At 38.0% G+C, this 27,840-nt stretch overlaps 1 protein-coding gene across 9 annotated transcripts in view; it reads right to left on the bottom strand.

The window, feature by feature from the left end:
- The window catches only part of SCAPER (S-phase cyclin A associated protein in the ER), a 552,312-nt gene that overhangs the window by 484,445 nt on the left and 40,027 nt on the right, over positions 1 to 27,840 (bottom strand). For 4 of the 9 annotated variants that reach the window (XM_054452422.2, XM_054452421.2, XM_054452432.2 and 1 more), the window contains exons 3-5: positions 26,329 to 26,446; positions 21,689 to 21,759; positions 5,159 to 5,356 (exon numbers count right to left, since the gene is read on the bottom strand). In XM_054452422.2, coding sequence (XP_054308397.1) covers positions 5,159 to 5,356; positions 21,689 to 21,759; positions 26,329 to 26,446 — 387 coding nt within the window. Of the gene's footprint in view, positions 1 to 5,158; positions 5,357 to 8,225; positions 8,258 to 21,688; positions 21,760 to 26,328; positions 26,447 to 27,840 lie in introns of those variants that run through there. The other 5 variants (XM_063652363.1, XM_054452429.2, XM_063652364.1 and 2 more) reach the window with 3 other exon arrangements.

The raw sequence follows: 27,840 nt of genomic DNA on the forward strand, positions 1-27,840 counted from the left end.
GGTGCCTCACACCTGTAAATCCCAGCACTTTGGGAGGCTGAGGCGGGCGGATCACGAGGTCAGGAGATTGAGACCATACTGGCTAGCAAGGTGAAACCCCGTCTCTACTAAAAAATACAAAAAATTAGCCGGGCGTGGTGGCAGGCACCTGTAGTCCCAGCTACTCGGGAGGCTGAGGCAGGAGAATGGCGTGAACCCAGGAGGCAGAGCTTGCAGTGAGCCGAGATCTCGCCACTGCACTCCAGCCTGGGCAACAGAGAGAGACTCCATCTCAAAAAAAAAGAAAGAAAGAAAGAAAAGTAATGGTAAAGCCTCAAATTATAAAAACCATAGAAGAAAACCTAGAAGATATCATTCTGGATATATGTCTTGGCGACAATTTCATAACAAAATCCCCAAAAGCAATTGCAACAAAAACAAAAATAGACAAGTGGGACATAATTAAACTAAACATCTTCTGTACAGCAAAAGAAACAATTAACAAAGTAAACGGACAACCCACAAAATGGGAGAAAATATTCACAAACTATGCATCAGACAAAGGTCCAATATCTAGAATCTATAAAGAATTTAAATCAACAAGCAAAAAACAAACAGCCCCAATTAAAAAATGGGCAAAGGACATGAACAGACACTTCTCAAACAAAGACATAATACAGCCAACAAGCATATAAAAAATGCTATATTAGTCTGCTCTCACACTACTAACAAAGACGTACTTGAGACTGGGTAATTTATAAAGGAAAGAGGTTTAGCTGACTCAGTTCAGCATAACTGGGGAGGCCTCAGGAAACTTATGATCATGGTGGAAGGGGAAGTAAACACGTCCTTCTTCCATGTGGCAGCAGCAAGGAGAAGTGCGGAGCAAGAAGGGAGAAAAGCCCCTTATAAAACCATCAGATCTCATGAGAACTCACTCACTATCACGAGAACAGAATGAGGGTAACCACTTCCATGATGAAATTACCTCCACGATATGTGGAGATTATGGGAACTACAATTCAAGATGAGATTTGGGTGGGGACAGAGCCAAACCATATCAAATGCTCAACATGACTAATCATCAGACAAATGCAATACAAAACTACAATGAGATACCATCTCACATCAGTCAGAAAAATTATACAACCCCATTTAAAACTGGGCAAAGTACACGAACAGACAATTGTCAAAAGAATATACACACAAGCATATGAAAAAATGCTCAACATCACTAATCATTAGAGAAATGCAAATCAAAACCACACTGAGATCCCATATCATACCAGACAGAATGGCTATTATTTAAAAGTCAAAAACAGATGCCGGCAAAGTTGTAGAGAAAAGGGAATGCTTATACACTGCTGGTGGGAATGTAAATTTGTTCTGCCACCATGGAAAAAGCAGTTTGGAGATTTCTCAAAGAACTGAAAACAGAACTACCATTTGACCCAGCAATCCTATTATTGAGTATATACCCAAAGGAATATAAACTGCTCTACCAAAAAGATATATGCACACATATGTTCACTGCAGCACTATCCACAATAGCAAAGACATGGAATCAACCTAGATGCCCATCAATGGTAGACTGGATAAAGAAAATGTGGTACATATACACCATGGAATACTATGCAGACATAGGAAAAAACAAGATCATGTGCTTTGCAGGAACACGGATGCAGCTGGAGGCCATTATCCTAAGCAAACTAATGCAGTAATAGAAAACCAAGTACCAAGCTCTATCTTATAAGTGGGAGCTAAAGATTGAGTATGCACGGAAACAAATATGAGAATAAGAGACACTGGGGCCCAACTCCATCAGAGTTTTACATATACTCACCTAGCCAAGTGTCCCCAGCGGAAGCTCCTATGACTCTAATACCTTCATCTATGCCTATGCTCCTTCCCTTACATAGATCATTAGATATACTCGGGTCTTCTCTACTTGATCACTGAGAACTCCTTTCAAGGCATACTATCCTAGAGTCCCTTCAAGCCCAGCTGGCACAGGCTACTCCAGCAAGTCTATTGTGCTACGAAATCTCTAAGCCAGATGCAGGTGCCAGTCTCCATATCCAAAAGTGTCCCCAAGCCTCCAGAGACACACATCTAGTTCCCTCCAGATTGAAATGGGAAACAAGGAAAGGAAAATAAAATGTATTCCCAGCACGTTTTCCCCCACACTCTCTCAACATATTCCAGAGACGCCAAAATCAGTCCACAAAACAAACATTCAACCAGAGAAGAAGATGCCAATCTCCCCTTCCGGCAGCCACATCCACAAATTTCACAACCAACTCTTTCAACCCTTACCTCAAAATTTTGTGAGAACAAATGAGGAGATGGCCACCACTTCATTAACTAAGCACACTCCAAAAAGCAACTCCCCCAGCCCACTCTAGCTTACTTGGTAAGAGAGCAAGGGAAGTGTAGGGATGATGTTTAGAGTTTTGCTGGAACGTCAGTTTTTAGCAATTTATGTAGTAAAGTAGCCAATGTCATAAACAGGCACAATCTTCAAACTCAAAAAATGAGGAATGTAGCTTCTTTGGATTACAAAGTTAGCATCTAGTCAGAAATCCTGGGCAAACAGGAAAGATACTTTTCACATCATGCTATACTTACCATGTGAATTACATAATGTGTTATTAACTGCATTTTACATATGAGACACAGAACTGAACTGTGATTATTTTAACTAAGGCTAAAAGATAAAAATCACAAATAGGAAAAAATCTTTCAATGCATTAACAAAACAATGGCTGAATCCATGTACAAAATGAGGAAAAGTTATTGGGTCATGTATCTCATAAAGATACTAACCAAATGAGATCATGGATGGCAGTGCTTTGATAATGAGAATAAAGCAAAATAAAACAAGAAAACTAGTTAGTATATACCCAGCATGTGCTTAGACCAAACGTTAAATTGTATCTTTTTACATCACCACCTGTAAGTCTTGGATGAGGAGAAGAGTAGAATATAAAAATACCTTTTAAACTCCTAGATTTCTCAGCATAAGCCTTTGAGCATATTGGCATAGGACAAAGAATGGAAAACACATCTCTATTCCTCTCACTTTGTCAAAACTTTCTCCATTCTTTTAATCTACAACTTACACAAAAAAAAATTCTATTGCTAGTAAGCTTTTATAAAGCTTGGAATAAGTGACAGAACCAGAAATAAAAGCCACGCTTTCTTGTGGCCAATTCTAGCTTCCTAAAACACAGTCGTGTCAGAGACAGGTGCAAGAGTTTCTGCTTATCACAAAAAGACATAATTGCAATTGGTCAATCTCACTTTACTATAAAGAAGTATATATATTTTTAAGCAAATTTGAGTTCATCAATCAGTCATTTATTTTTAAACAAAAAAAAAAAAACAAACTGCTGCTTTGATTAATCTCTAGGGGTAATCTAGAGATACTCTAAGCCCAAATGCTCAGTTTACAAAGCATAACAGAAAACTAAGTCCAGCAGTGTCTTCTACCACAACATACTGACTCATTATACTCCAAGAATACGATTTTACTTAAAAATATTCTTCTTTAAACGTAAAAAGTGGCTGGTCATGGTGGCTCATACCTATAATCCCACCACTTTGGAATGCTGAGGTAGGAGGATCGCTTGAGCCCAAGAGTTCAAGACTAGCCTGGGCAACATGATGCATCCTCATCGCTACAAAAATTTTTTAAAAATTAGCCAGGCATGGTGGCGTATGCCTGTGGTCCCAGCTACTCAGGAGGCTGAGGCAGGAGGATTGCTTGAGCCCAGAAGGTCAAGGCTTCGTAAGCCATGTTTGTACCAACACATTCTGGCCTAGGTGACAGAAAAAGACCTGCCTCAAAAAAAAAAAAAAAAAAAGAAGAGAAAAAAAAAGTTTTTACATGCTGATAGTAACAACATTTAAGTGTAACAACAACACAACATATATTTAGATGGTTTCAACTACTGTTCATTTTGAAACCTGCTTTTGACAACTAATATTTTTAAGTTAGTCTAAAACCAATTTTGGCTGTTTCCAATTTAAGAGGAAACATAGCTGCTGTCTCAATATGTAACTCTTCTTTAACCCCTCATATATTTCAAAGGTTAAATAATGAATTCCAGGGTTTTCAACCATGTTCACCATAAAAACAGAAGTTCTCTCTTTAATATTTCTATAAACATGTATCACTCTGGTTTTCCTCAAAATAGTTTTATTCAGTAAAAAGTAATATGGTATACAGTCTCTACTTACTAAAAGGCCAGGCTTTTTAGATAGCGACACTCTATACCATGTGTCTTTTTAATATCCTACTACAAACACAAGATTATTTAAAATTAGAAAACACACCTTACAATGACATCCCAATCCCACCCAGGATTGTTTATGGTTAGCCATCAATCTCACTTTTCCCTGACCAAAGTGAATTAGAAGAGTGATAAGTATCTCAATGGAAAGGGAGTAATGTCCAATTAGACATTAAACATGAAACCAAAGAATGTGAAATCTCACCAGTGCCATCTACAGCACCAATGGAGAATACAGATAAGAAGAATGTTAAAATAATGTTGAGTGTGTATCCAACCCTTTGATTCCCTGCCCAGAACGATGTATCAAGACAGCTTTCTACCAAATCCTTCACAGAATATAAAATATATAATTAGGTAATGCCAAAAAAAAATCTTCAAAATCAAGAAAACCTGAAGCATAATGCTGATGTTAGTGTATGGACCAAAAGAACAATTTTTCATAAGAGGTAATTAAATGAAAAGCATACAGAATTTATTAAAACTAGAAAAAGTGAGATAAATGATCCAGTCAGGGGCAGGCACAGTGGCTCATGCCTATAATCCCAGCACTTTGGGAGGCCGAGGTGGGTGGATCACTTAAGGTCAGGAGTTCGAGACCAGCTTGACTAACACAGCAAAACCCCGTCTCTACTAAAAATACAAAAATTAGCCGGGTGTGGTGGCATGTGCCTGTAATCCCAGCTACTCAGGAGGCTAAGGCAGGAGAATCACTTGAACCTGGGAGGCAGACATTGTAATGAGCCAAGATCACATCACTACACTCCAGCCTGGGTGACAGAACAAAACTCCATCTCAAAGAAAAAAAAAAGATCAAGTCAGATGTAGCAAAAATTCAAGAATCTGAGTTCAAATGGATTACAAGGCCTCAAAGCAAACCTTACCTTACATTCGACCACACTCTGATCTGATTCGCAAGTTACATAGATTTCATCTACTGCTCTGCGAAGATTGTCAAAAAGAAATGCCCAGTATCGAGCTCTTAGATCAATTTTCCGAGGGTGCCTTGTTTTAGTGGGACTTTTATCAAAGTGTTTATCTCCAGTCATAGATGATGTTATTTTACAGTCCACTGCAGTACTCTGGTGAAGTAAAATAAAACATGAAAATAAATAAATAAAAGGGCTTCCAGGGCTTGGATTTTTTATAAAGATTCAATCAACTACAAATCAAAACTACTCCAGAAATAAAAAGCATCTGTACTGAACATGTATGGACTTTTTTCCTATCATTATTCTCTAAACAATACAGTATAACAACTATTTACATAACATTTACATTGCATTAGGTATTATAAGCAATCTAAAGATTAAAGTCTATGGGAGGATATGCATAGGTTATATGCAAATACTACACCATTTTATATAAGGGACTTGAACATCCAAAGATTCTGATATCCATGGGAGACTGATATGGTTAGGCTTTCTGTCCCCACCCAAATCTCATCTTGAATTATAATCTCCATAATCCCCACATGTAAAGGGAGAGACCAGATGGAGGTAACTGAATCATGGGGGCAGTTTCCCCCATGCTGTTCTCATGATAGTAAGTTCTCACAAGATCTGATGGTTTTATAAGGTGATCTTCCTTGCTTCGCTGGGCAGTTCTTCCTGCCACCTTGTGAAGAAGGTGCCTTGGTTCCTCTTCGCCTTCTGCCATGATTGTATGAGTTTCCTGAGGCCTCTGCAACCATGCTGAACTGTGAGTCAATTAAACCTCTTTCCTTTATAAATTACCCAGTCTCAGGCAGTTCTTTACAGCAGTATGAAAACGGACTAATATAGAGATCATGAAACCAATCCCCCATGGATACTGAGGAACAAATGTATATTATAAATCAACTTAACATATCTCTTGACCCTCTTCATACACTTCTTAAGGTATGTATTATTACCTCCACTTTACAGATTAATAAATTGAGGTTCAGAGGCTGAGTTGTTCAAGGTCACATTGCCACAGGAGACCATCTTCTAGTTACAGCTCTACAATTACACTGCTGGCTTACCATTAGACTGCTGGCCAAGGTTCAGTGCTGATAGCTCTTTACCAGATATTCCAGACCACCTCATTTCTTTCTATATACCATTCACAGTTAAAATTAACTTAGGAAGTTTCCTGAATTATACTTCCTTCCCAAAGTTTTTTTCTACATTGATCAGCAAAGGACTAGCAGCTTCCTGTGAATCCAGACTCTAATCTTATGAAATTATCAAAACTACTGCCATTCATCCCCACCTGTTTATGAATTTATCACACATCCATAAAATGTGGTATATATATATAGCATTCATAATCATAAGTAATTAAAATCATAAAGTATATCATTCAAATATTTTACCATCCTTGCTTATAATGTACAACGGGCAATAATGCTTTGGGGTTAAGCTGTTTCTATCATTATGTGTGACTGCTCTATCCAAGGCTTTTATTTACAAAGATTCCAGAAGGGGAGAAAACATATTTTATAAAGGGTTTTTGAAAACATAGTTATCATTTAATCATCACAACAAGCTGTAAAGACAGGACAAATATTACTATTCCTATTTTTTAGATGACAAAACTGAGGCTCAGACTGAATTTCTTGACAAAGTCAAAAGAATGACAGAACTGAAACTAGAACTCAATCTTTCAATTTCTGCTCCAACGTTCACAGAGCGTTTGACATGCATCTAGCAAACAGTAAGTGTCCAAATAATGTAAGGTATGATTATCATAAGAAAGACAAAAAGAAGAAAAAATATGCTTATAGAAAAAATGTGCATAAACTAATGGCAATAATTGCCAACTTTGTGAAGAAAGGTAGAAAAGACACATCAAATAACAGAGGCTAGCCAGGCACAGTATTATACACATGTAGTCCTAACCACTCAGGAGGCTGAGGCAGGAGTATCACTTGAGCCCAGCAGTTTGAGAACAGACCAGGGCAACACAGTGAGACCTTAAATCTCGCCCAGGCGCCCTGTCTGGGAGGTGAGGAGCGCCTCTGCCCGGCTGCCCTGTCTGGGAGGTGTACCCAACAGCTCGGAAGAGACAGCGACCATCGGGAGCGGGCCATGAGGACAATGGCGGTTTTGTTGAAAGGAAGGGGGGCGGGAAGTGTGGGGAAAGGAAGGAGAGATCAGATTGTTGCTGTGTCTGTGTAGAAAGGTGTGGGCATAGGAGACTCCATTTTGTTCTGACTAGGAGAAATTCTTCTGCCTTGGGATGCTGTTGATCTATGGCCTTTCCCCCAGCCCCATGCTCTCTGAAACTTATGCTGTGTCAACTCAGGGTTAAATGGATTAAGGGCGGTGCAAGATGTGCTTTGTTAAACAGATGCTTGAAGGCAGCATGCTCTTTAAGAGTCATCACCACTCCCTAATCTCAAGTACCCAGGGGCACAAACACTGCAGAAGGCCACAGGGTCCTCTGCCTAGGAAAACGAGAGACCTTTGTTCATGTGTTTATCTCCTGACCTTCTCTCCACTATTATCCTATGACCCTCCCATATCCCCCTCTCCGAGAAACACCCAAGAATGATCAATAAATACTTCATAAATTAAAAAAACAAACAAACAAAAAAAAATAAAAATAAAAATAAAGACATGAGTCACCGTGCCTGGCCAAAAAAAAAAAAAAAAAAAAAATCATAGAGGCTGGTTAACTAGTAGAGAGTTTTAAAATATAGGGCTCTACTTACGACGACAAAAAGAATAGCAGTGATAATAACAATTGTACCAGCATCTAACATTCATGATATACTTGCTATGTGCCAAGCATTGCACCAAGTGATTTACATATACTTCATTTAATCGTTGAAGCAATTTTATATTACCAGTACTAATATTATCTCCATTTTACAGAGGAGGAAACAGGTTTAGCTAAATTAAATTATATCCCCAAGCCTCACATTAACTTAAGTGACGAAGCCAGAATTCTTAATCAGGTAACTATACTACCACTATGGCTTACTATGTCTAACTGCTTCCCAAGGCACTCAATCGATGACAAAACAATCTAAACTTGCAAGAGAAGTTACACACAATTGGATTCCATGAGGTAATAGTGTTTTAATCAAGGACTTTTGAGAGAAAAAGACAGACAGAGGAAAAAAAAAAAAAAGGCAGGCCAGGGAAAGAGGGAGGAAGAAACTGAGACTTCTGACTCATCCCTCTCTGAGAGGCTCATCGCCTCCCCTGAGAATCTGAGAAAACCTATGGACCTATCCCCAAAAAAATGCACGTGTATTACATTCAACATATATTTTCTTCATGTTCACAGACTCCATCTTCAACCTCAGATTAAGAAGCTCTCCAAGAAAAGAGAGAAGACCCAAATAAATAAAATTAGAGATGAAAAAGGAGACATTACAACTGATACCACAGAAATTCAAAGGATAGTTTGTGGCTACTATGAGAAACTATATGCCAATAAATTGGAATATCTAGAGAGAATGGATAAATTCCAAGACACATACCACCTATCAAGATTGAACCATAAAGAAATCCAAACCCTGCACAGACCAATAACAAGTAACAAGATCAAAGCCATAATAAAAAGTCTTCCAGTAAAGAAAAGCTCAGGCCCTGAAGGCTTCACTGCTAAATTTTACCAAACATTTAAAAAAGAACTAGTATCAATCCTACTCAAACTATTCCAAAAACAGAGGAGGAGGGAATACTTCCAAAATCATTCTATGAGGCCAGTATTATTCTGATACCAAAATCAGACAAAGACACATCAAAAAAAACAAAAATACAGGCCACTATCTTTGATGAACATTGATGCAAAAATCTTCAACAAAATACTAGCAAACTGAACATGTTCAACATTTTCAACATTACATTAAAAAGATCATTCATCATAACCAAGTGTGACTTATCCCAGGGATGCATGGATGGTTTAAGAATATGCAAATCAATCAGTGTGACATCATAGAACAAAATGAATAAAAATCACACAATCATTCCAATGCATGCTGAAAAAGCATTTAACAAAATTCAACATCCCTTCATGATAAAAACCCTCAGCTACTGGGCATAGAAGGAACATACCTCAACATAATAAAAGACATACGTGACAGACACACAGCTGGTATCATACTGAATGTGGAAAAACTGAAAGCCTTTCCTTTAAGATCTAGAACATGAAAAGGATACCTGCTTTCACCACTGTTATTCAAAACAGCACATACTGGAAGTCCTACTTAGAGCATCAGACATGAGAACGAAATAATTGGAAAGGAAGAAGTCAAATTATCCTTGTTTGCAGATAATATGATCTTATATTTAGAAAAACCTAAAGACTCCACCAAAAACTATTAGAACTGATAAACAAATTCAGTAAAGTTGCAGGATACAAAATCAACATACAAAAACCAGTTGCATTTCTACATGCTAACAGTGAACAATCTGAAAAAAAAAAGGTAATTCCATTTACAGTAGACACAAATAAAATTAAATACCTAGGAATTAACCAAAGAAGTGACAGATCTCTACAATGAATACACTGATAAAAGAAATTCAAGAAGACACCAAAAAATAGAAAGATATTCCATGTCCATGAACTGGAAGAATGAATGTTATTAAAACGTCCATACTATCCAAAGCAATCTATAGATTCAATACAATCCCTTCAAAATACCAATGACATTCTTCACAGAAATAGAAAAAAAAATCCTAAAATATATACAGAACCACAAAAAACCTAGAATACCCAAGGTTATCCTGAGCGAAAAGAACAAAACTGGAGGAATCACATTACCTGACTTAAAGTTATACTAAAGAACTATAGTAACTCAAACAGCATGGTACTGGCATAAAAACAGACACACAGATCAATGGAACATAATAAAGAACCCAGAAAAAAAAATCCATACACCTACAGTGAATTCATTTTCAGCAAAGGTGCCAGGAACATGTACTGGGGAAAAGACAGTCTCTTCAATAAATGGTGCTGGGAAAACCGGATATCTGTATGCAGAAGAATGAAATTTGACTTTCTCTCACCATATACAAACCTCAAATCAAAATGGATCAATGACTTAAATCTAAGACCTCAAACTATGAAACTGCTACAAGAAAACATTGGGGAAAATCTCCAGGACACTGGTCTGGGCAAAAATTTCTTGAGTAATATACCCCATAAGCACAGGCAACAATGCAAAAATGGACAAATGGGATCACATCAAGTTAAAAAAAAAACTTCTGCACAGCAAAGGAAACAATCAACAAAGTGAAGGGACAAACAACAGAATGGGAGAAAATATTTGCAAACTACCCATCTGACAAGGGATTAATAACCAGAATACATAAGGAGCTAAAACAACTCAATAGGAAAAAATCTCATAAACCAACTTTAAAATGGGCAAAAAATATAAACATTTCTCAAGAGAAGACATACAAACGGCAAACAGGCATATGAAAAGGTGCTCAATATCACTGATCATCAGAGAAATGCAAATGAAAATTAAAATGAGCTATCATCTCACCCCAGTTAAAATGGTTTTTATCTAAAACACAGGCAATTAACAAAAGATGGAGAGGATGTGGAAAAAAATGGAACCCTGGTACACTGTTGGTGGAAATGTACATTAGTATAACCAATATGGAGAACAGTTTAGAGGTTCCTTAAAAAAACAAAAATAGAGCTATCATATGATCCAGTAAACCCACTACTGGGTATATACCCAAAAGAAAAGAAATCAGAATATCAAAGAGATCTGCACTCTCATGTTTGTTGCAGCACTGTTCAAAACAGCCAAGATTTGGAAGGAAGTGGCCATCATCAGATGAATGGATAAAGAAAATGTACATATACACAATGAAGTGCTTGCTATTCAGCCATAAAAAAAAAAAATGAGATCCTGTCATTTGCACTAATATGGATGGAACTGGAGGTCATTACGTAAATTAAATAAGCCAGACACAGTAAGACAAACATCACATGGTCTCACTTATTTGTGGTAGCTAAATACCATAACAATTGAACTCAGAGAAAATAGAAGGATAGTTACCAAAGTCTGGTAAGGGTAGCAGGGTAGTAGGGGGGAAGTGGGGATAGTTAATGGGTACAAAAAAATGGAAAGAATGGGTGCAGCAAACCACCATGGCATATGTATACCTATGTAACAAACCTGCACATTGTGCACATGTATCCCAGAACTTAAAGTATAACAAATAAATATTAACAAATAAAAGGATAAAAAATACAAAAAAAATGGGAAGAATGAATAAGACCTAGTACTGGGGAACACCACAGGCTGGCTATAATTTAATTGTACAGTTTCAAATAACTAAAAGAGTGTAACTAGATTATAATACAAAGGATAAGTGTTCGAGGGGATGAATACCCCATTTTCCACGATGTGGTTATTACACACTGCATGCCTGTATCAAAGTATCTCATGTACCCCATAAACATAGACACCCACTATGTACCCACAAAAATTAATTTTTAAAGCAGTTCCTCAGCCAAGTGCAGTGGCTCACACTTGTAATCTCAGCACTTCGGGGGACCAAGATGAGAGGACTGCTTGAGCTTACAAGTTTGAGAACAGCCTGGGCAACACAGCAAGACCCTATTTCTACAAAAAATGAAAAAGCTAACCAGGTGTGGTGGCACACACCTGTAGTCCCAGCCACTCAGGAGGCTGAGGTGGAAGGACTGCTTGAGCCCAGGAGTTCAAGGCTGCTGTGAGCTATGATCATGCCACTGCACTGCAGCCTGGGAAACACAGCAAGACCCTGCCTCTAAAAACATTTTTTTAATTAAAATTTAAAAAGAAGCTCTCTCCCTGTATTTTGTAGGTTTTTGAAACTATCTGAAGTACAAAAATAAAGACTTTTTTTTTTTTTTTTTTTGAGAAGGAGTCTCACTCTGTTGCCCATGCTGGAGTGCAATGGTGTGATCTCAGCTCACTGCAATCTCCGCCTCCCAGGTTCAAGTGGTTCTCCCACCTCAGCCTCCCGAGTAGCTGACAATACAGCCATCATGCCTGGCTAATTTTTCTATTTTTGTAGAGACGGGGTTTTACCATGCTGGCCAGGATGGTCTTGAACTCCTAATCTCAGGTGACCTGCCCACCTCAGCCTCCCAAAGTGCTGGGATTACAGGGGTGAGCCCCCACGTCTGGCCTAAAAGTTTTTTTTTTTTTTTTTTTTTTTGAGACAGAGTCTTGCTCTGTTGCCCAGGCTGGAGTGCGGTGGCGCAATCTCAGTTTGGTTCACTGCAAGCTCTGCCTCCTGGGTTCATGCCATTCTCCTGCCTCAGCCTCCCGAGTAGCTGGGACTAGAGGCACCCGCCACCACGCCCAGCTAATTTTTTTGTATTTTTAGTAGAGACGGGGTTTCACCGTGTTAGCTAGGATGGTCTCGATCTCCTGACCTCATGATCTGCCCGCCCCAGCCTCCCAAAATGCTGGGATTATAGGCGTGAGCCACCAAGCCCGGGCAAAGATTTATGTCTACCCCTTCTGAGATAATAGTTTATTATATGTGTATCTAAAAGAACATTAAATAACACACTCAATTTGTCAGTTCATGTATCTTAATATGTAATTTTTAAAATATAATATGTACTTAAAAATCTATCAACTGGTTTTTTTTAGTAATTTTTTAGCACACCACAGCCACCATACAGACAGGAGTGCAGCCCCTCCTCTCTAGGATCCCCCACCCCTATTCTTCACTAGGCAGGGCCTATGGCTCATGAATGCAGAACAGTCACTCCAGCCATGGCTGAGCATACCCACTGGTAGTGACACAGAGTTTCCCTGGGAAGAGGCTCCCAAAGGCATACGACAGCCCCTTGGCCACTGCCACAGTAACAGTGCTATCCTTCCTGCCCTTGGACTAGGGGAGGACACAAAGAGCCTAAGGGCTACACTCAAACTTACAGTACATCACAGCAACCATATGGAGAGGAGACCAACCTCTCCTCCCTGCGCACCTTCAACTCCCCGCTCCCCAACAAGCAGAACCCCAAGCTCATGACAGCAGTGCGGCCGCCCCATCCCAGTGGCTGAACACCCTCAGTAACAGTGGCTTCACATTTCTTGGAGGTGGAGCCCCTAGGGGCAACCAAAAGCCTCTCTACCACTACCTCTGCCATAGAACAGTACTTGCTACCCTCAGGCTAACAAAGAAACGAAGACCCAAAGTGCCTTATCCACACCTTCGACAAACTGCAATCAACCCAAGGAGAGAAGGCCAGTCTGTCTCCCATGGGTCCCACCCACCCCCTGCTCATCAACAGACAGGGAACCTCCAGCTTGGGCCCACAGCACAGACCCTCCATCCTGTGATGCCACTGCTAAAGTCCCTTCCTCTGCTGGCTCCAAGTTGCGGAGGAAACATCACCCCAGAGCTGCAGTGGGCAGCCTGGGAACGTCAAGCCACAATCTAAAGGCAGTGGGAGAGGAACCCACACTTTGACAGCATTGAGAGGGAGCAAGGTTACAACTGTGAGGAAACCACACGACCAAGGAAGAAGCTATCAACTGACCAATACACTTAAGCACCACCTACTGGATCACATCCCAAAGCTTCAACACAAAAATACGCTGCTGTATTAGTCCGTTCTCACACTGCTATGAAGAAATACCCGAGACAGGGTAACTTATAAAGGAAAGAGGTTTAATTGACTCACAGTTCCATATGGCTGGAGAGCCCTCAGGAAACTTACAATCATGGCGGAAGGCAAAGGAGAAACAGGCACCTTCTTCACAGAGTGGCAGGACAGAGTGAGTGCCAGCAGGGGAAATGCCAGACACTTATAAAACCATTAGGTCTCATGAGACTCACTCACTATCACGAGAACAGCATGGGGAAAACCACCCCTGTGATCCAATTACTTCCACCTGGTCCCACCCTTGACACATGGGGATTATGGGGATTACAAGTCAAGGTGAGATTTGGGTGGGGACACAGAGCCAAACCATATCACTAACATACCCATCCCCATGAAATCAAACAAAAGAAGTCAGCAACAAATAAAGACCTTGCACAAACCTTCAGTACTATGAAAACATCCAGAATAGAAGTCTATTAATTACTCAAACTACACTGCAGTTAAAGGAACACCCACACTCAGAGAAAAGAAAGAACCAACGCAAGAACTCCAGTAACTCAAATGACCAGAGTGTCATATGTCTTAAAATGACCACATCAGTTCTTTAATAAGGGTTCTTAACCAGGCTGAGCTGGCTGAAATGAGAGAAATAGAATTCAGAATATGAATAGGGCGTGTAATCCCAGCACTTTGGGAGGCTGAGGAGGGAGGGTCATCTGAGGTCAGGAGTTCAAGACCAGCCTGGCCAACACAGTGAAACACCATCTCTACAAAAATAAAAATACAAAAATCAGCTGGGCATGATGGCAGGTACCTGTAATCCCAGCTACTCAGGAGGATGAGGCAGGAGAATCACTTGAACCCAGGAGGTGAAGGTTACAGTGAGCAAAGATTGTGCCATTGTATTCCAGCCTGGGCGAAAGAGCAAGACTCTGTTTCAAAAAAAAAAAAGAAAAAAAAAAGAGAGAATATGGATAGGAACAAAGATCATCGAGATTCAGGAGACAGGCAAAACCCAATCCAAGGAAACTAAGAATCACAATAGGACAATACAGGAGCTAATAAATGAAATACCTAGTATAAAAAAGAACCTAACGGATCTAACAGGGCTAAAAAACATGCTAAGCATTTCACAATGCAATCACAAGTATTAACAGAATAGATCAAGCTGAGGAAAGAATCAGGCTGGCTTTCTGAAATAAGACTGACAAAAATAAAGAAAAAGGAATGAACAAACCTTCGAGAAATGTGGGATTGTGTAAAGAAGTCAAATCTATGAATCACTGGCATCCCTGAAAAGGATGTGGAGAAAACAAACAACTTGAAAAATTACTTCAGGATAGTATCCATGAAAATTTTCCCAACCTTGATAGCGAGGCCAGCAGTCAAATTCAGGAAATACAGAGAACCTCTGCAAGATTCTACACAAGAAGATCAACCCCCAAGACATGTAGTCATCGGATTTTCCAAGGTTGAAATGAAAGAAAAAATGTTAAAGGTAGCTTTAATAGAGAGAAAGCGCAGGTCACCTACAAAGGGAACCTCATAAAGCTAACATCAGACCTCTCAGCTACAAGCCAGAAGAGACTGGGGGCCTATATCCAACATTCTTAGAGAAAAAAAATCTTCAACCAAGAATTTCATATCCAGCCAAACTAAACTTGCTAAGCAAAGAAGAAATAAGATCCTTTTCAGACAAGCAAACGTTGAGAGAGTTTATGACTACCAGACCTGCCTGACAAGAGATCTTGAAAGCAGCACAAAATATAGAAAGGAAGAACTGCTACCAACCAATACAAAAACACACTTAAATACACAGACCAAGGATACTATAAAGTGACCACACAAACAAGCCAGCATAATAACCAGCTAACAACAACATGATAGGATCAAATCCATACATATCGCTAACCTTGAATGTAAATGGGCTAAATGCCCCCACTTAAAAGGCACAGAGTGGTAAATTGGATTTAAAAAAACAAGACCCAATGGTATGCTGTCTTCAAGAGACCCATATCACACATAAAGACATACATAGGCTCAAAATAAAGGGATGGAGGGAAATCTACCAAGCAAATGGAAATCAGAAAAAAAGGAGTGGTTACAATCCTAACTTCAGACAAAACAGACTTTGAGCCAACAAAGATCAAAAAAAGACAAAAAAAAGGGCATTACGTAATGATAAAGGATTCAATTCAATAAGACCTAACTATACTAAATACATATGCACCCAACACAGGAGAAGCACCTAGATTCATAAAGCAAGTTCTTAGAGACCTACAAAGAGACTTAGACTCCCACGCCATAAGAGTGGAAGACCTCAATGCTCCACTGGCAGTATTAGATTATCAAGACAGAAAATTAACAAAGATATTCAGGGCCTGAACTCAACCTTGTACCAAATGGATCTGATAGATCTCTGCAGAACTCTCCAACCAAAAACAACAGAATTTACATTCTTCTCATTGCCACATGGCACACACACTCTAAAATCGACCTCATAATTGGACATAAAACAATCCTCAGCAAATGCAAAAAGAACTGAAATCATACCAAACACACTTTCAGACCACAATGTAATAAAAATGGAAGTCAAAACTAAGAAAATCACCCAAAACCATGCAACACATGAAATTAAACAACATGCACTTGAATGAATTCTGAGTAAATAATGAAATGAAGACAGAAATCAAGGAGTTCTTTGAAACTAATGAGAACAAAGATACAACATACCAGAATCTCTGGGATCCAGCTAAGGCAATGTTAAGCACTAAACACCCACATCAAAAAGTTGGAAAGATCTCAAATTAACAATCTAACACCACAACTAAGAGAATTACAGAAGCAAGAGCAAATCAACCCCAAAACTAGCAGAAGACAAGATATAAACAAAATCAGAGATGAACCAAGGAAATCAAGACATGAAAAACCTTTCAAAAGATCAATAAATCCAGGAGTTGGTTCTTTGAAAAAGTTAATAAGATAGGCCACTAGCTAGATTAATAAAGAAGAAAAGAGAGAATATCCAAATAAACACAACTGGAAATGTCATGTTACCACTGACCCCACAGAAATAAAAATAACCATCAGAAACCACTATGAACACCTCTATGCATACAAACTGGAAAACCTAGAAGAGACAGATAAATTCCTGGACACATACTCTCTCCCAAGACTGAACCAGGAACAAACTGATTCTCTAAATGGACCAACAATAAACTCTGAAATTGAATCAGTAATAAGTAGCCTACCAACCAAAAAAAGCCCAGGACCAGAAGGATTCACAGCCAAATTCTACCAGATATACAAAGAAAAGCTGGTACTATTCCTACTGAAACTATTCCAAAAAAATTGAGGAGAAAGAACTCCTCCCCAACTCGTTCTATGAAGCCAGTATCATCCTGATACCAAAATCTGGCCGAGACACAACACAAAAAGAAACTTCAGGCCAGTATCTTTGATGAACATTGACACAAAAATCCTCAACAAAATACATGCAAACCAAATTCAGCAGTACATTAAAAATCAAGTAGGCTTCATCCCCAGGATGCAAGGTTGCTTCAACATATGCAAATCAATAAATGTGATTCATCACATAAACAGAACTAAAGAAAAAAAAAACCACATAGTTATCTCAATGGATGCAGAAAAAGCTTTCAATATAACTCAACATATCTTCATGTTAAAAACTCTCAATAAATGAGGTATTAAAGGAACATACCTCAAAATAAGAGCCATCTATGACAAAGCCACAGCCAACATCATACTGAAAAGGGAAAAGCTGGAAGCATCCCCCCTGAAAACTGGCACAAGACAAAGATGCCTTTTCTCACCACTCCTATTCAATACAGTATTGGAAGTCCTGGCAAGAGCCATCAGGCAAGAGAAAGAAATAAAGGGCATCCAAATAGGAAGGGAGGAAGTCAAAATATCCATTTGCAGATGACTTGATTCTATGTATCTAGAAAACCCATAGTCTCAGCACAAAAGCTCCTTCAGCTGATAAACAACTTCAGCAAAGTTTCAGGATACAAAATCACCGTACAAAAGTCATTAGCATTCTTCCTGTAATCCCAGCACTTTGGGAGGCCGAGACAGGCTGATCACGAGGTCAGCAGATCAAGACCATCCTGGCCAACATGGTGAAACCCTGTCTCTACTAAAAACACAAAAGTTAGCTGGGCATGGTGACGCGCACCTGTAGTCCCAGGTACTCAGGAGGCTGAGGCAGGAGAATCGCTTGAACCCAGGAGGCGGAGGTTGTGGTGAGCCGAAACCGTGCCACTGCACTCCAGCCTGGCGACAGAGCGAGACTCCGTCTCAAAAAAAACAAAAACAAAGAAGTCATTAGCATTCTTATACACAACAACAGCCAAGCTGAGAGTCAAATCAGGAATGCAATCCAATTCAAAATTGCGACAAAAAAGAATAAAATACCTAGAAATACAGCTAACCAGGGAGGAGAAACATCTCCACAAGAAGAATTACAAAACACTGCTTAAAGAAATCAGAGATGACACAAACAAATGGAAAAACATCCCATGCTCATGAATAGGAAGAATCAATATCATTAAAACAGCCACACTGCCCAAATCAATTTACAGATTCAATGCTATTCCCATCAAACTACCAACGACATTCTTCACAGAATGATAAAAAAAACTATTTAAAATTCATGTGGAACCAAAAAAACGCCCAAATAGCCAAGGCAATCCTAAGTTTAAAAAAACACGTGTCCAGGCGCGGTGGCTCACACCTGTAATCCCAGCACTTTGGGAGGCCAAGGCAGGCGGATCATGAGGTCAGGAGATCGAGACCGTCCTGGCTAACACAGTGAAACCCCGTCTCTACTAAAAATACAAAAAAAAAAAAAAAAAAAAAATTAGCCAGGCATGGTTGCAGGCGCTTGTAGTCCCAGCTACTTGGGAGGCTGAGGCAGGAGAATGGCCTGAACCCAGGAGGCGGAACTTGCAGTGAGCCGAGATCGCACCACTGCACTCCAGTCTGGGTGACAGAGCAAGACTCCATCCCAAAAAAAAAAACCAAAAAACCCTAGAGGCATCAATGCTACCCAACTTCAAACTATGCTATAAGGCTACAGTAACAAAAACAGCATGGTACTGGTACAAAAACAGACACAAAGACCAATGGAACAGAAGAGAGAGCCCAAAAATAAGGCCACACACCTACAACTATCTGATCTTTGACAAAGAAGACAAAAACAAGATATGGGGAAAGGACTCTCTATTCAATATACGGTGTTGAGATAACTGGGTACCCACATACAGAAGACTGAAACTAGGCCCCTTCCTTATACCATATACAAAAATCAACTCAAGATGGATTAAAGACTTAAATGTAAAACCCAAAACTATAAAAATCCTGGAAGACAACTGGCAATACCATCCTGGACATAGGAACATGCAAAGATTTCTTGACAAAGACATCAAAAGCAATTGACACAAAAGCAAAATTTGACACACGGGATCTAATTAAACTTAAGAGCTTCTGCACAGCAAAAAAAAAAAAAAAAAAGTAAACTTACAGAATGGGAGAAAATTTTTGCAAACTATGCATCTGACAAAGGTTTAATATCTGGCATCTATAACAAATGTAAACAAATTTACAAGATAAAAACAAACAACCCCATTAAAAAGTAGGCAAAGAACACAAACTCTTTTCTAAAGAAGTCATACGTGCAGCCAATAAGCATATGAAAAAAAGCTCAGTATCACCGTTCATTAGAGAAACACAAATCAAAATCACAATGAGATACCATTTCACACCAGTCGGAATGGCTATTACTAAAAAGTCAAAAAAATAACAGATCTTGGCAAGGTTGTGGAGATAAGAGAATACTTACACGCTATTGCTGTGAGTGTAAATTAGTTCGGCCATTATGGAAAGAAGTATGGCGATTCCTCAAAGAGCTAAAAACAGAAATACCATTCAACCCAGCAATCCCATTACTGGGTATATTACCAGAGGAATATAAATCATTCTACCATAAAGACACATGCACGTGAATGTTCACTGCAGCACTATTCACAATAGCAAAGACATAGAATCAACCTAAATGCCCATCAACAACAGATTGGATAAAGAAAATTTGGTACATATATACGATGGAATACCATGTAGCTATAAAAAAGAACAAGATCATGTATTTTGCTGGAACATGAATGGAGCTGGAAGCCATTATCCTTAGCAAACTATCGCAGAAACAGAAAACGAAATACTGCATGTCCTCACTTACGAGAGCTAAATTATAAGAACTCATGAACACAAAGAAGGGAACAACAAACAGAGGGGCCTCCTTGAGGGTGGGAGAAAAAAAAGAAAGAGGAAAAATAACTATTGGGTACTAGGCTTAGTACCTGTGTGATGAAATAATCTGTACAACAAACCCCCATGAAACGAGTTTACCTAAATAACAAACCTGCACATGTACCCCTGAACCTAAAGGTTAAAATACATATACATATATAAGAAATATATACATGTATATGTGTATATATGTGCATATATAAGTATATATTTTTATATGTATATGTTAAAAACATACATATGTGTATATATTTTTAACCTTTTTTACATATATATGTATATAAAATCATTGGTGTCTTTGTGTGTGGGGATGGGGGATTCTTTGTGAACTCACAATGATATCATGATTAGAAGCCAATGTTTTTCTCATATGAAATTTTATTTTACATAATACATACTAGATACTTAAAAATATCAAAATAATTGTCCAAAAAATCAAAAGTTAGCCAGGCACAGTGGTGTACACCTGTGGTCCCAGCCACTCTGGAGGCTGAGATGGGAGAATTACTTGAGCCCAGGAGGTCAAGTGATTCTGTGAGCTGTGATTGTGCCACCATACTCAGCCTGGGCAACAGTGAGACCTTATCTCAAAAAATTAAATTAAATAAATAAAATAAAATAACAACATATGAAAAGTTCAGAGAAAATAACTATGGATTAAAAAGCTAACTATAATTATGCTAAACACTTTCAAAAGATAAAGTAGGCTTGTGTTCTCCAGAATTTTATTAGAGCAATTTAAAATTTTTGTAGTCCAAATATCTTTACTATCCTACAACCTAAAGGCATCATTACATCAAGAAAGAAAAATCATAAAAGAAATGGCAAACATGGAAGGTGTAGCAGAGGAGCTAAGAGCATAAACTGTGGAAATTAACCGCCAAGGGCTGAATGTGGTGGTTCATGCCTATAACCCCAGCACTTTGGGAGGCCAAAGCAGGTGGATCACTTGAGGCCAGGAGTTTGGGACCAGCCTGGCCAACATGGTGAAACCCCATCTCTATTAAACATACAAAAATTAGCTGGGCATGGTGACACATGACTGTAGTCCCAGGTTCTGGGGTGGCTGAGGCACGAGAACTGCTTGAACCCAAGAGGAAGAGGGTTCAGTGAGCCAAGATCACGCCACTGCACTCCAGCCTGGGCAACAGAGTGAGACTGTCTCAAAGAAAAAAAAAAGTTAAAAAAAAAAAGAAAAGAAATTAACTGCCTGGGTTCAAACCCTGGCTGTGTCATTTACTAGCAAGTTACATGCCTTCTCTCTGCCTCAATTTCTTTTTGTAACAAAACTTCAATGTAAGTGACGATAATTGTAATGCTTACATTAAAGGGTACAAGAACCAAATAAATTAATATCTGTAAAGTATTTAGTACAAGTAAGTCACACTTATTACTATATACACATTTGTTTTAAAAAAGTACATTAAATGTTTATTTAAATAATATTCAAATCCTGCAAAATAAGATTTTCATAATTTATAATACATTCAGAAATTGAAATTAAAAGTAAATAAGCAAAAAAGTTATAGATGCTGTACCTGTTTAGTAGTTTTATGAGTGCCTTGAATTGTCCTCTTAGATTTTCCACCAGTTTGACATTTAGGTTTTCCTTCAAGGCAAGAAAAAAATAAATATGTAGATATACAGAATGATAGATAATATAAAATTGAACTACAGGTAATTAGATAATGTAAACCTAAACTATGCAAATCATTCAGGCATACTAACATTTAATCTCCTTCCAGAGACCACAGTATAACAGTCTGTTCATGGTCAATATAAACTGATATAATTAAAACAACAACAACAACAAATTTCCAAAGTCCCAGAGACTGCTATTATTGAATACCTTTCTCTGAATAGGAATAAATCAACATCTTAAAGAAGTCAGATACTCTGACAACTTTTAAAAACAAAGTCCAGTTACTTGTACTCCTCAACTTGTATATAAATCTGGAAATAGTTCTTTAAGTTCAAATTTCATTTCAACAATAAAATTAAGACTCTATGTTTTCTATATAAAACCCCAATATTTTGTTTTAATTTATCTGATATATGAAATGCACAATATCATTGCGAAAAGTGAGGTTTCAGTTCTTTGTATTTTTTCACTCATTCTTTTTTATAAGAAAGACACCAACTACTGTTTTGTAATTACTATTCTCAACAGCAATTCAAAACAGAATTCTTTTTTTTTTTTTTTTTTTTTTTTACTTTTATTTTAGGTCCAGGGGTACATGTGCAGGTTTGTTATACAGGCAAATTACGTTTCACAGGGGTTTGGTGCACAGATTATTTCGTCACTCAGGTAATTAGCATAAGTAACTGATAGGTAGTTTTTCAATCCTCACTCTCCTCCCACCCTCTACCCTCAAGTAGGCCCTGGTGTCTTTTGCTCCCTTCTTTGTGTCCACGTATATGTACTCAATGTTTAGTTCCCACCTATAAATGAGAACGTGCAGTATTTGGTTTTCTATTCTTGCATTAGTTCACTTAGGATAATGATCTCCAGCTCCATCCATATTGCTGCAAATAACATGATTTCATTCTTTTTATGGCTACGCAATAGTCCATGGTGTATATATGTACCACATTTTCTTTATCCAGTCTACCATTGATGGCCATTTAGGTTGATTCCATGTTTTTGCTATTGTAAGTAGTGCTGTGATGAACATACATGTACATGTATCTTTATGGTAGAACAATTTATATTCTTTGAGTATATACTCAGTAATTAGATTGCTGGGTCAAATGGTAGTTCTGTTTTTAACTCTTTGAGTAATCACCAAAGTGCTTTCCACAATGGTCAAACAAATTTACATTCTCACTAGCAGTGTGTAAGTGTTCCTTTTTCTCTGCAACCTCTCCAGCATTTCAAAATAGGAATAAAATTCTATAATGTATAACAGAATAATTTTCCTTTCTGCAAAGTAATTTTGGGGCCGGGTCCCCTGAAGCAGTATAAGTGAGCCATAACACACAGGTACCTAACTATCAACTTATCTGACATAAGTGGGACACCCTCACTGTTCCATCAGGGGTGAAGGGAGAGAATGCTACACTAACCTACAGAGGCACATCCTTTAATTATATAAAACAATGTACCAGAAAGTTTTCTTAGACTATCCAGCAGAAAAACCAGCTTAGAATAAGCACAAGCTGTAATGTACCAGCAGGTTTTTAGAATATCCAGCAGAAAAACCAGCTTAGAAACAGAAATAATACGAAGCAGATAACTTTTTTTAAGTGGAATTATCCTCAGAAACACCTAAGTATATATTGTAGTCATAAAATAAGAACAAGTTGCTATTATAAACTTAGTTTTTAATTGCCTATATGTGGCAAAGTTTTAACAATATAAAATAATCCTTAACAAAAATTGTAAATGTTAATATTCTTCTTTTGTCAAAATTACTACAGATATTCAGAAAGTTCTAATTATCTGTGCTTACAGTTTTTTGGTTTTTGGGTTTTTTTTGTTTTTTGTTTTTTTTTTTTTGAGACAGAGTCTCACTCTGTCCCCCAGGCTGGAGTGCAGTTGCGCGATCTCGGCTCACTGCAACCTCTGCCTCCCAGGTTCAAGCCTCCCGGGCAGCTAGGATTACAGGCGCCCACTGCCATGCCCGGCTAATTGTTTTGTATTTTAGTAGAGATGAGGTTTCACCATGTTGCCCCGGCTGGTCTCGAACTCCTGAGCTCAGGCAATCCACCTGCCTCAGCCTCCCAAAGTGCTAGGATTACAGACGTGAGCCAATGCGCCCGGCCTGTGCTTACAGTTTTATTATGTTACAATACTCACAAATGAAGCTTTAAAATTGTACTGGCCAATTATTTATGTTCTTGTATGAAAAATCAGGTTATGTACAGATGTTTGATTATTATATTTTCTTTCCTTTGTTTTTTGAATAGAAACAACTTTAATAGAAACACCTTTGAACTATTTTGTGTTCAGAATAACCCATGGAAAATGAGAGAATACAATTTCATATAAAAATATTTATAATATACAGAATTTTTTTTACTTTTGTAATAAATCATGTTGATATGTACTTTTATCAAAGAAATGAAGTAATAGTAAGCTTCTTGTGGAAAGATTAGCTGTTAAGAAGCTGAATTTCAAAAGATAAACCCAATTTTCCCCTCTATTTGATAGTTTTCGTGATTCAAAATAACTGCTCTCTAAAAATAGCTAGGAAAACTGAGAAAGAAAAGCTACAGGGGAAGACAGGTCCAAGCAGGCATTTAAAAATACTATAATGCCTCCATAATTAAAATAGTATGACACTCACACATGAATCAGGTAAACAGACTACTAAAACGGAATACAATTACATATGGAAATTCACTCTACAGAAAAGGTGGAATCTCAAATAACTGGGGCAAAGATAAACTTTATAACAACTTATGCTGAGGCAACTTGTTAGCTATAAGGAAAAAGATAAAATTAGATTCATACCACAGAGTATATGTAAGAATAAACTACAAATGGATCAGAGGACCAAATGTAAAAAAGATAAAGATTTAAAACATTCTTTAAAGAAAATTTTAAATAAAATAAAATGTAAAAATGAATTTAAGAGAATAAAACAGGTGAATTCTTGTTTAGCTTGAAACATCTTGTGTAAAGATGTTCTCAAAGAATGGAAACATGATTAGAACATGTCAAAAGGAACAGAAGCCAAGTTAAAGGGTCTCCCATTTGAAAAACCGAGAACAATCTGAGCATCAAAATAGAGTAACTGTACCCCATTAAATACCATAAGCCATGAGTCCACACAAACTGAAAATATACATACATACATACATACATACATACATACAAATAAAGAGGAGATGGTAAAGCTCTTCCTTATATTAGAAGGCTAACAAATGCAGAAGGAATGATGGAGTTAACAAATCACCACTTTGCAACCACCAGAGGTATAACATAAGCCAAGGATTATCAATAGATGCTAAAAGTAGTGAGTGTACTGTTTCAACAAAAACAGGATATTTACATAGTTTCAAACTATCTTACCACAAATTACTCATTAGTTACATAGGAAAAAATTAGCTACTTTACGGTAGAGAAATCTAGCAGACAACACTTAAAGCAACTGATTAAATTAACGAGACAGTTATCATGAACCTCCTCTGATAACTGAAAAGGACACATCATTTCTATAGAATTCCTACTAAAAACACCTACCTGAATCTAGTCATGAAAAGATGTCAGACAAACCTAACTGTGAGGAATATTCTACAAGCCCTCAGAAAATTTCAAAGTGAGGTATGCCAACCTCCTGTCTTCTGTATCTCTATCCAGTCTTCAACATCCCCGAAACAGTGGCTTCACACTGCCTCTAGCCATTAAAGGGAGGGGAGAGATGATTTTTTTTTCTTGTTCAAATAATAATAATGAGAACTAAAGAAATAACTTCTATTTTCTAAAGCATTACATTAAATTGCACCTAATTATGGTAAATATGATTTTTAAAAAACCTCCTTTTATTTTTATAAGAATTTAATAAAAGAAAAAACCTAAATGTATTAGTCCATTTTCATACTGCTTATAAAGAACTGTCTGAAACTGGGTAATTTATAAAGGAAAGGGCTTTAATTGACTCATAGTTCAGCATGGCTGGAGAGGCCTCAGGAAACTTGCAATCATGGTGGAAGGAGAAGGGCAAACAAGGCGCCTTCTTTACAAGGCAGCAGGAAGGAGAAGTACCGAGTGTAGGGGAAAGAGCCCCTTATAAAACCATCACATTTCATGAGAACTCACTCACTGTCACGAGAACAGCATGGGGGAAACCACCCCCATGATCCAATTACCTCACATGGTCTCTCCCTTGACACGTGGGGATTATGGGGATTATAATTCAAGGTGAGATTTGGGTGGGGAGACAAAGCCTAATCATATCACTAACTCTCTTATCACTTTAAAAAGCCCCAATCTGCTGGTCATAATAACACAATAAACCCAATTTCAAATTTCACTATTATCTGAAAAAACAAAACTAACAATAAGGCTTTTATAAAACCATGTGTGTATAAAAGCAACAAAAAATTATTTCTTATTTAACATACTAATCAGCCCAAGAGGTCTAATTGCAAACAGTTTTCAGTCTACCTCTTTAGGACTAAATACATCCTTCTTATTTACAACAAAAATGAAACTAATTTTTTAAATACATACCATCATCATCTTTGCTTTCTAGTGGAACACTCCAAGCTATTAGGTTTCTTGCTGTACGACCCTCCTCTGCAACTATTCTCCTTACTTTGTCATGACTATTGGAGCGCTGGAATGAAGCCTATGTATGGAAAAGATGGTACTTATTAGATTATTAGATATTAGATTAGTCAAAATATATAATATATTTAACAAAGTCATTATTTCTCACACTTTTCTCAGAAAACACTTAAAACTAATTTGGGATGTGGTAGGTGGTTAAACAGAGAAAAGAAAGTCACGAGTCTTTTTTAGATCTAAAAACACTGAGTTTTGTAACTCTAAAAAATAAACAAATTATTTAAATAATAAATATAATCTAAGGTTTGAAAAAGTGGCCTAAAGAGCACAAACACTGCTGTGGACTAGTATCTGCACTATCCTTTACATATCAACGAGTCCAAGTGTGAAAGAGACCAGTTTTTACAAACATCCTATATATTTCCCCTAAAAGACCTCTTCAGCATAAAATATTTTGGAAAACCCTTTTTTTATTTCTCTAGAGATTGTGCTAAAGTAAGTCAACATTCCATTTTTAGCTACATAATTTTATCTCCAAGTTATTAGGATTCAAATAATAATTGCTGTTAACAGGTAATTTTAAATTGCAATTTTTAAAACTCAAACTATTGCACAGAACATGTGTAATTTCTTGCTTGCTCTAGCCCCGCCTGGCCTAAGAACATAAGCTTACAGGTTCAGCCCCACCAACACCCTATGCCAGCTGGGAGCCAGGTCTAGTAAAATAAAGGAAATTGCTTCCCCACTAATGAATGTCATATCAAAATAGTCTGTTTTTATAAGCCAAGTATCTATGAGAAGAAAGAGATCATAAAGCACCCATATGAACACGAGGATACAGCCTCCTTATCTAATCCTTAAATCTGTGTGGAAAACCTGCCTCTTTGTGAAACAAGTTCACCACGGAGCCAGCCCAAAATCCCAGTCCAATTAGTAGGTGCCTCCATGCCTTCCTATAGTTCTTGCCAGCCTGGACTTTTAGCATTCCTGGAATCCTAAGGCACAATACATTTAACGAGGCAATTACTATGTGCAAAAGCATCAAGTAAGAGACTGAGGAGAATATAAAGAAAAACATAAAGTATTGTGCTTGTCCTCAAAGAGCTAACAATCCAAGTAAATGAAGCAAACATGTAAGAGTAAAAAATAACATATGAATTAACAAGTATGGTAGGCAGTCTCCAAAGATGCCTCCCTTGGCCCCAGTAAACCACACCTGCTGGTGTTCATGCCCTCATGTGATCCACTCCCCTTGAATATGCCTCTGTAACTTGCTTTCTGACCAATAAAATGAGGCAGAAAGGACACTGCATAACTTCTGAGACTAGGTCATCAGAAGCTTTGCAGCCTCCACCTGAGTCTCTTAGAATGCTCCCTCTTAGGGTAGTCACTCTTAAAATCCAGCTGTCATGCCATGAGAAGCCCAAGCCACAAGTAGAGAGACCACACACAGGC

The sequence above is a fragment of the Pongo pygmaeus genome, chromosome 16, assembly GCF_028885625.2.
Source record: "Pongo pygmaeus isolate AG05252 chromosome 16, NHGRI_mPonPyg2-v2.0_pri, whole genome shotgun sequence".
NCBI classification, from domain to species: domain Eukaryota; kingdom Metazoa; phylum Chordata; class Mammalia; order Primates; family Hominidae; genus Pongo; species Pongo pygmaeus.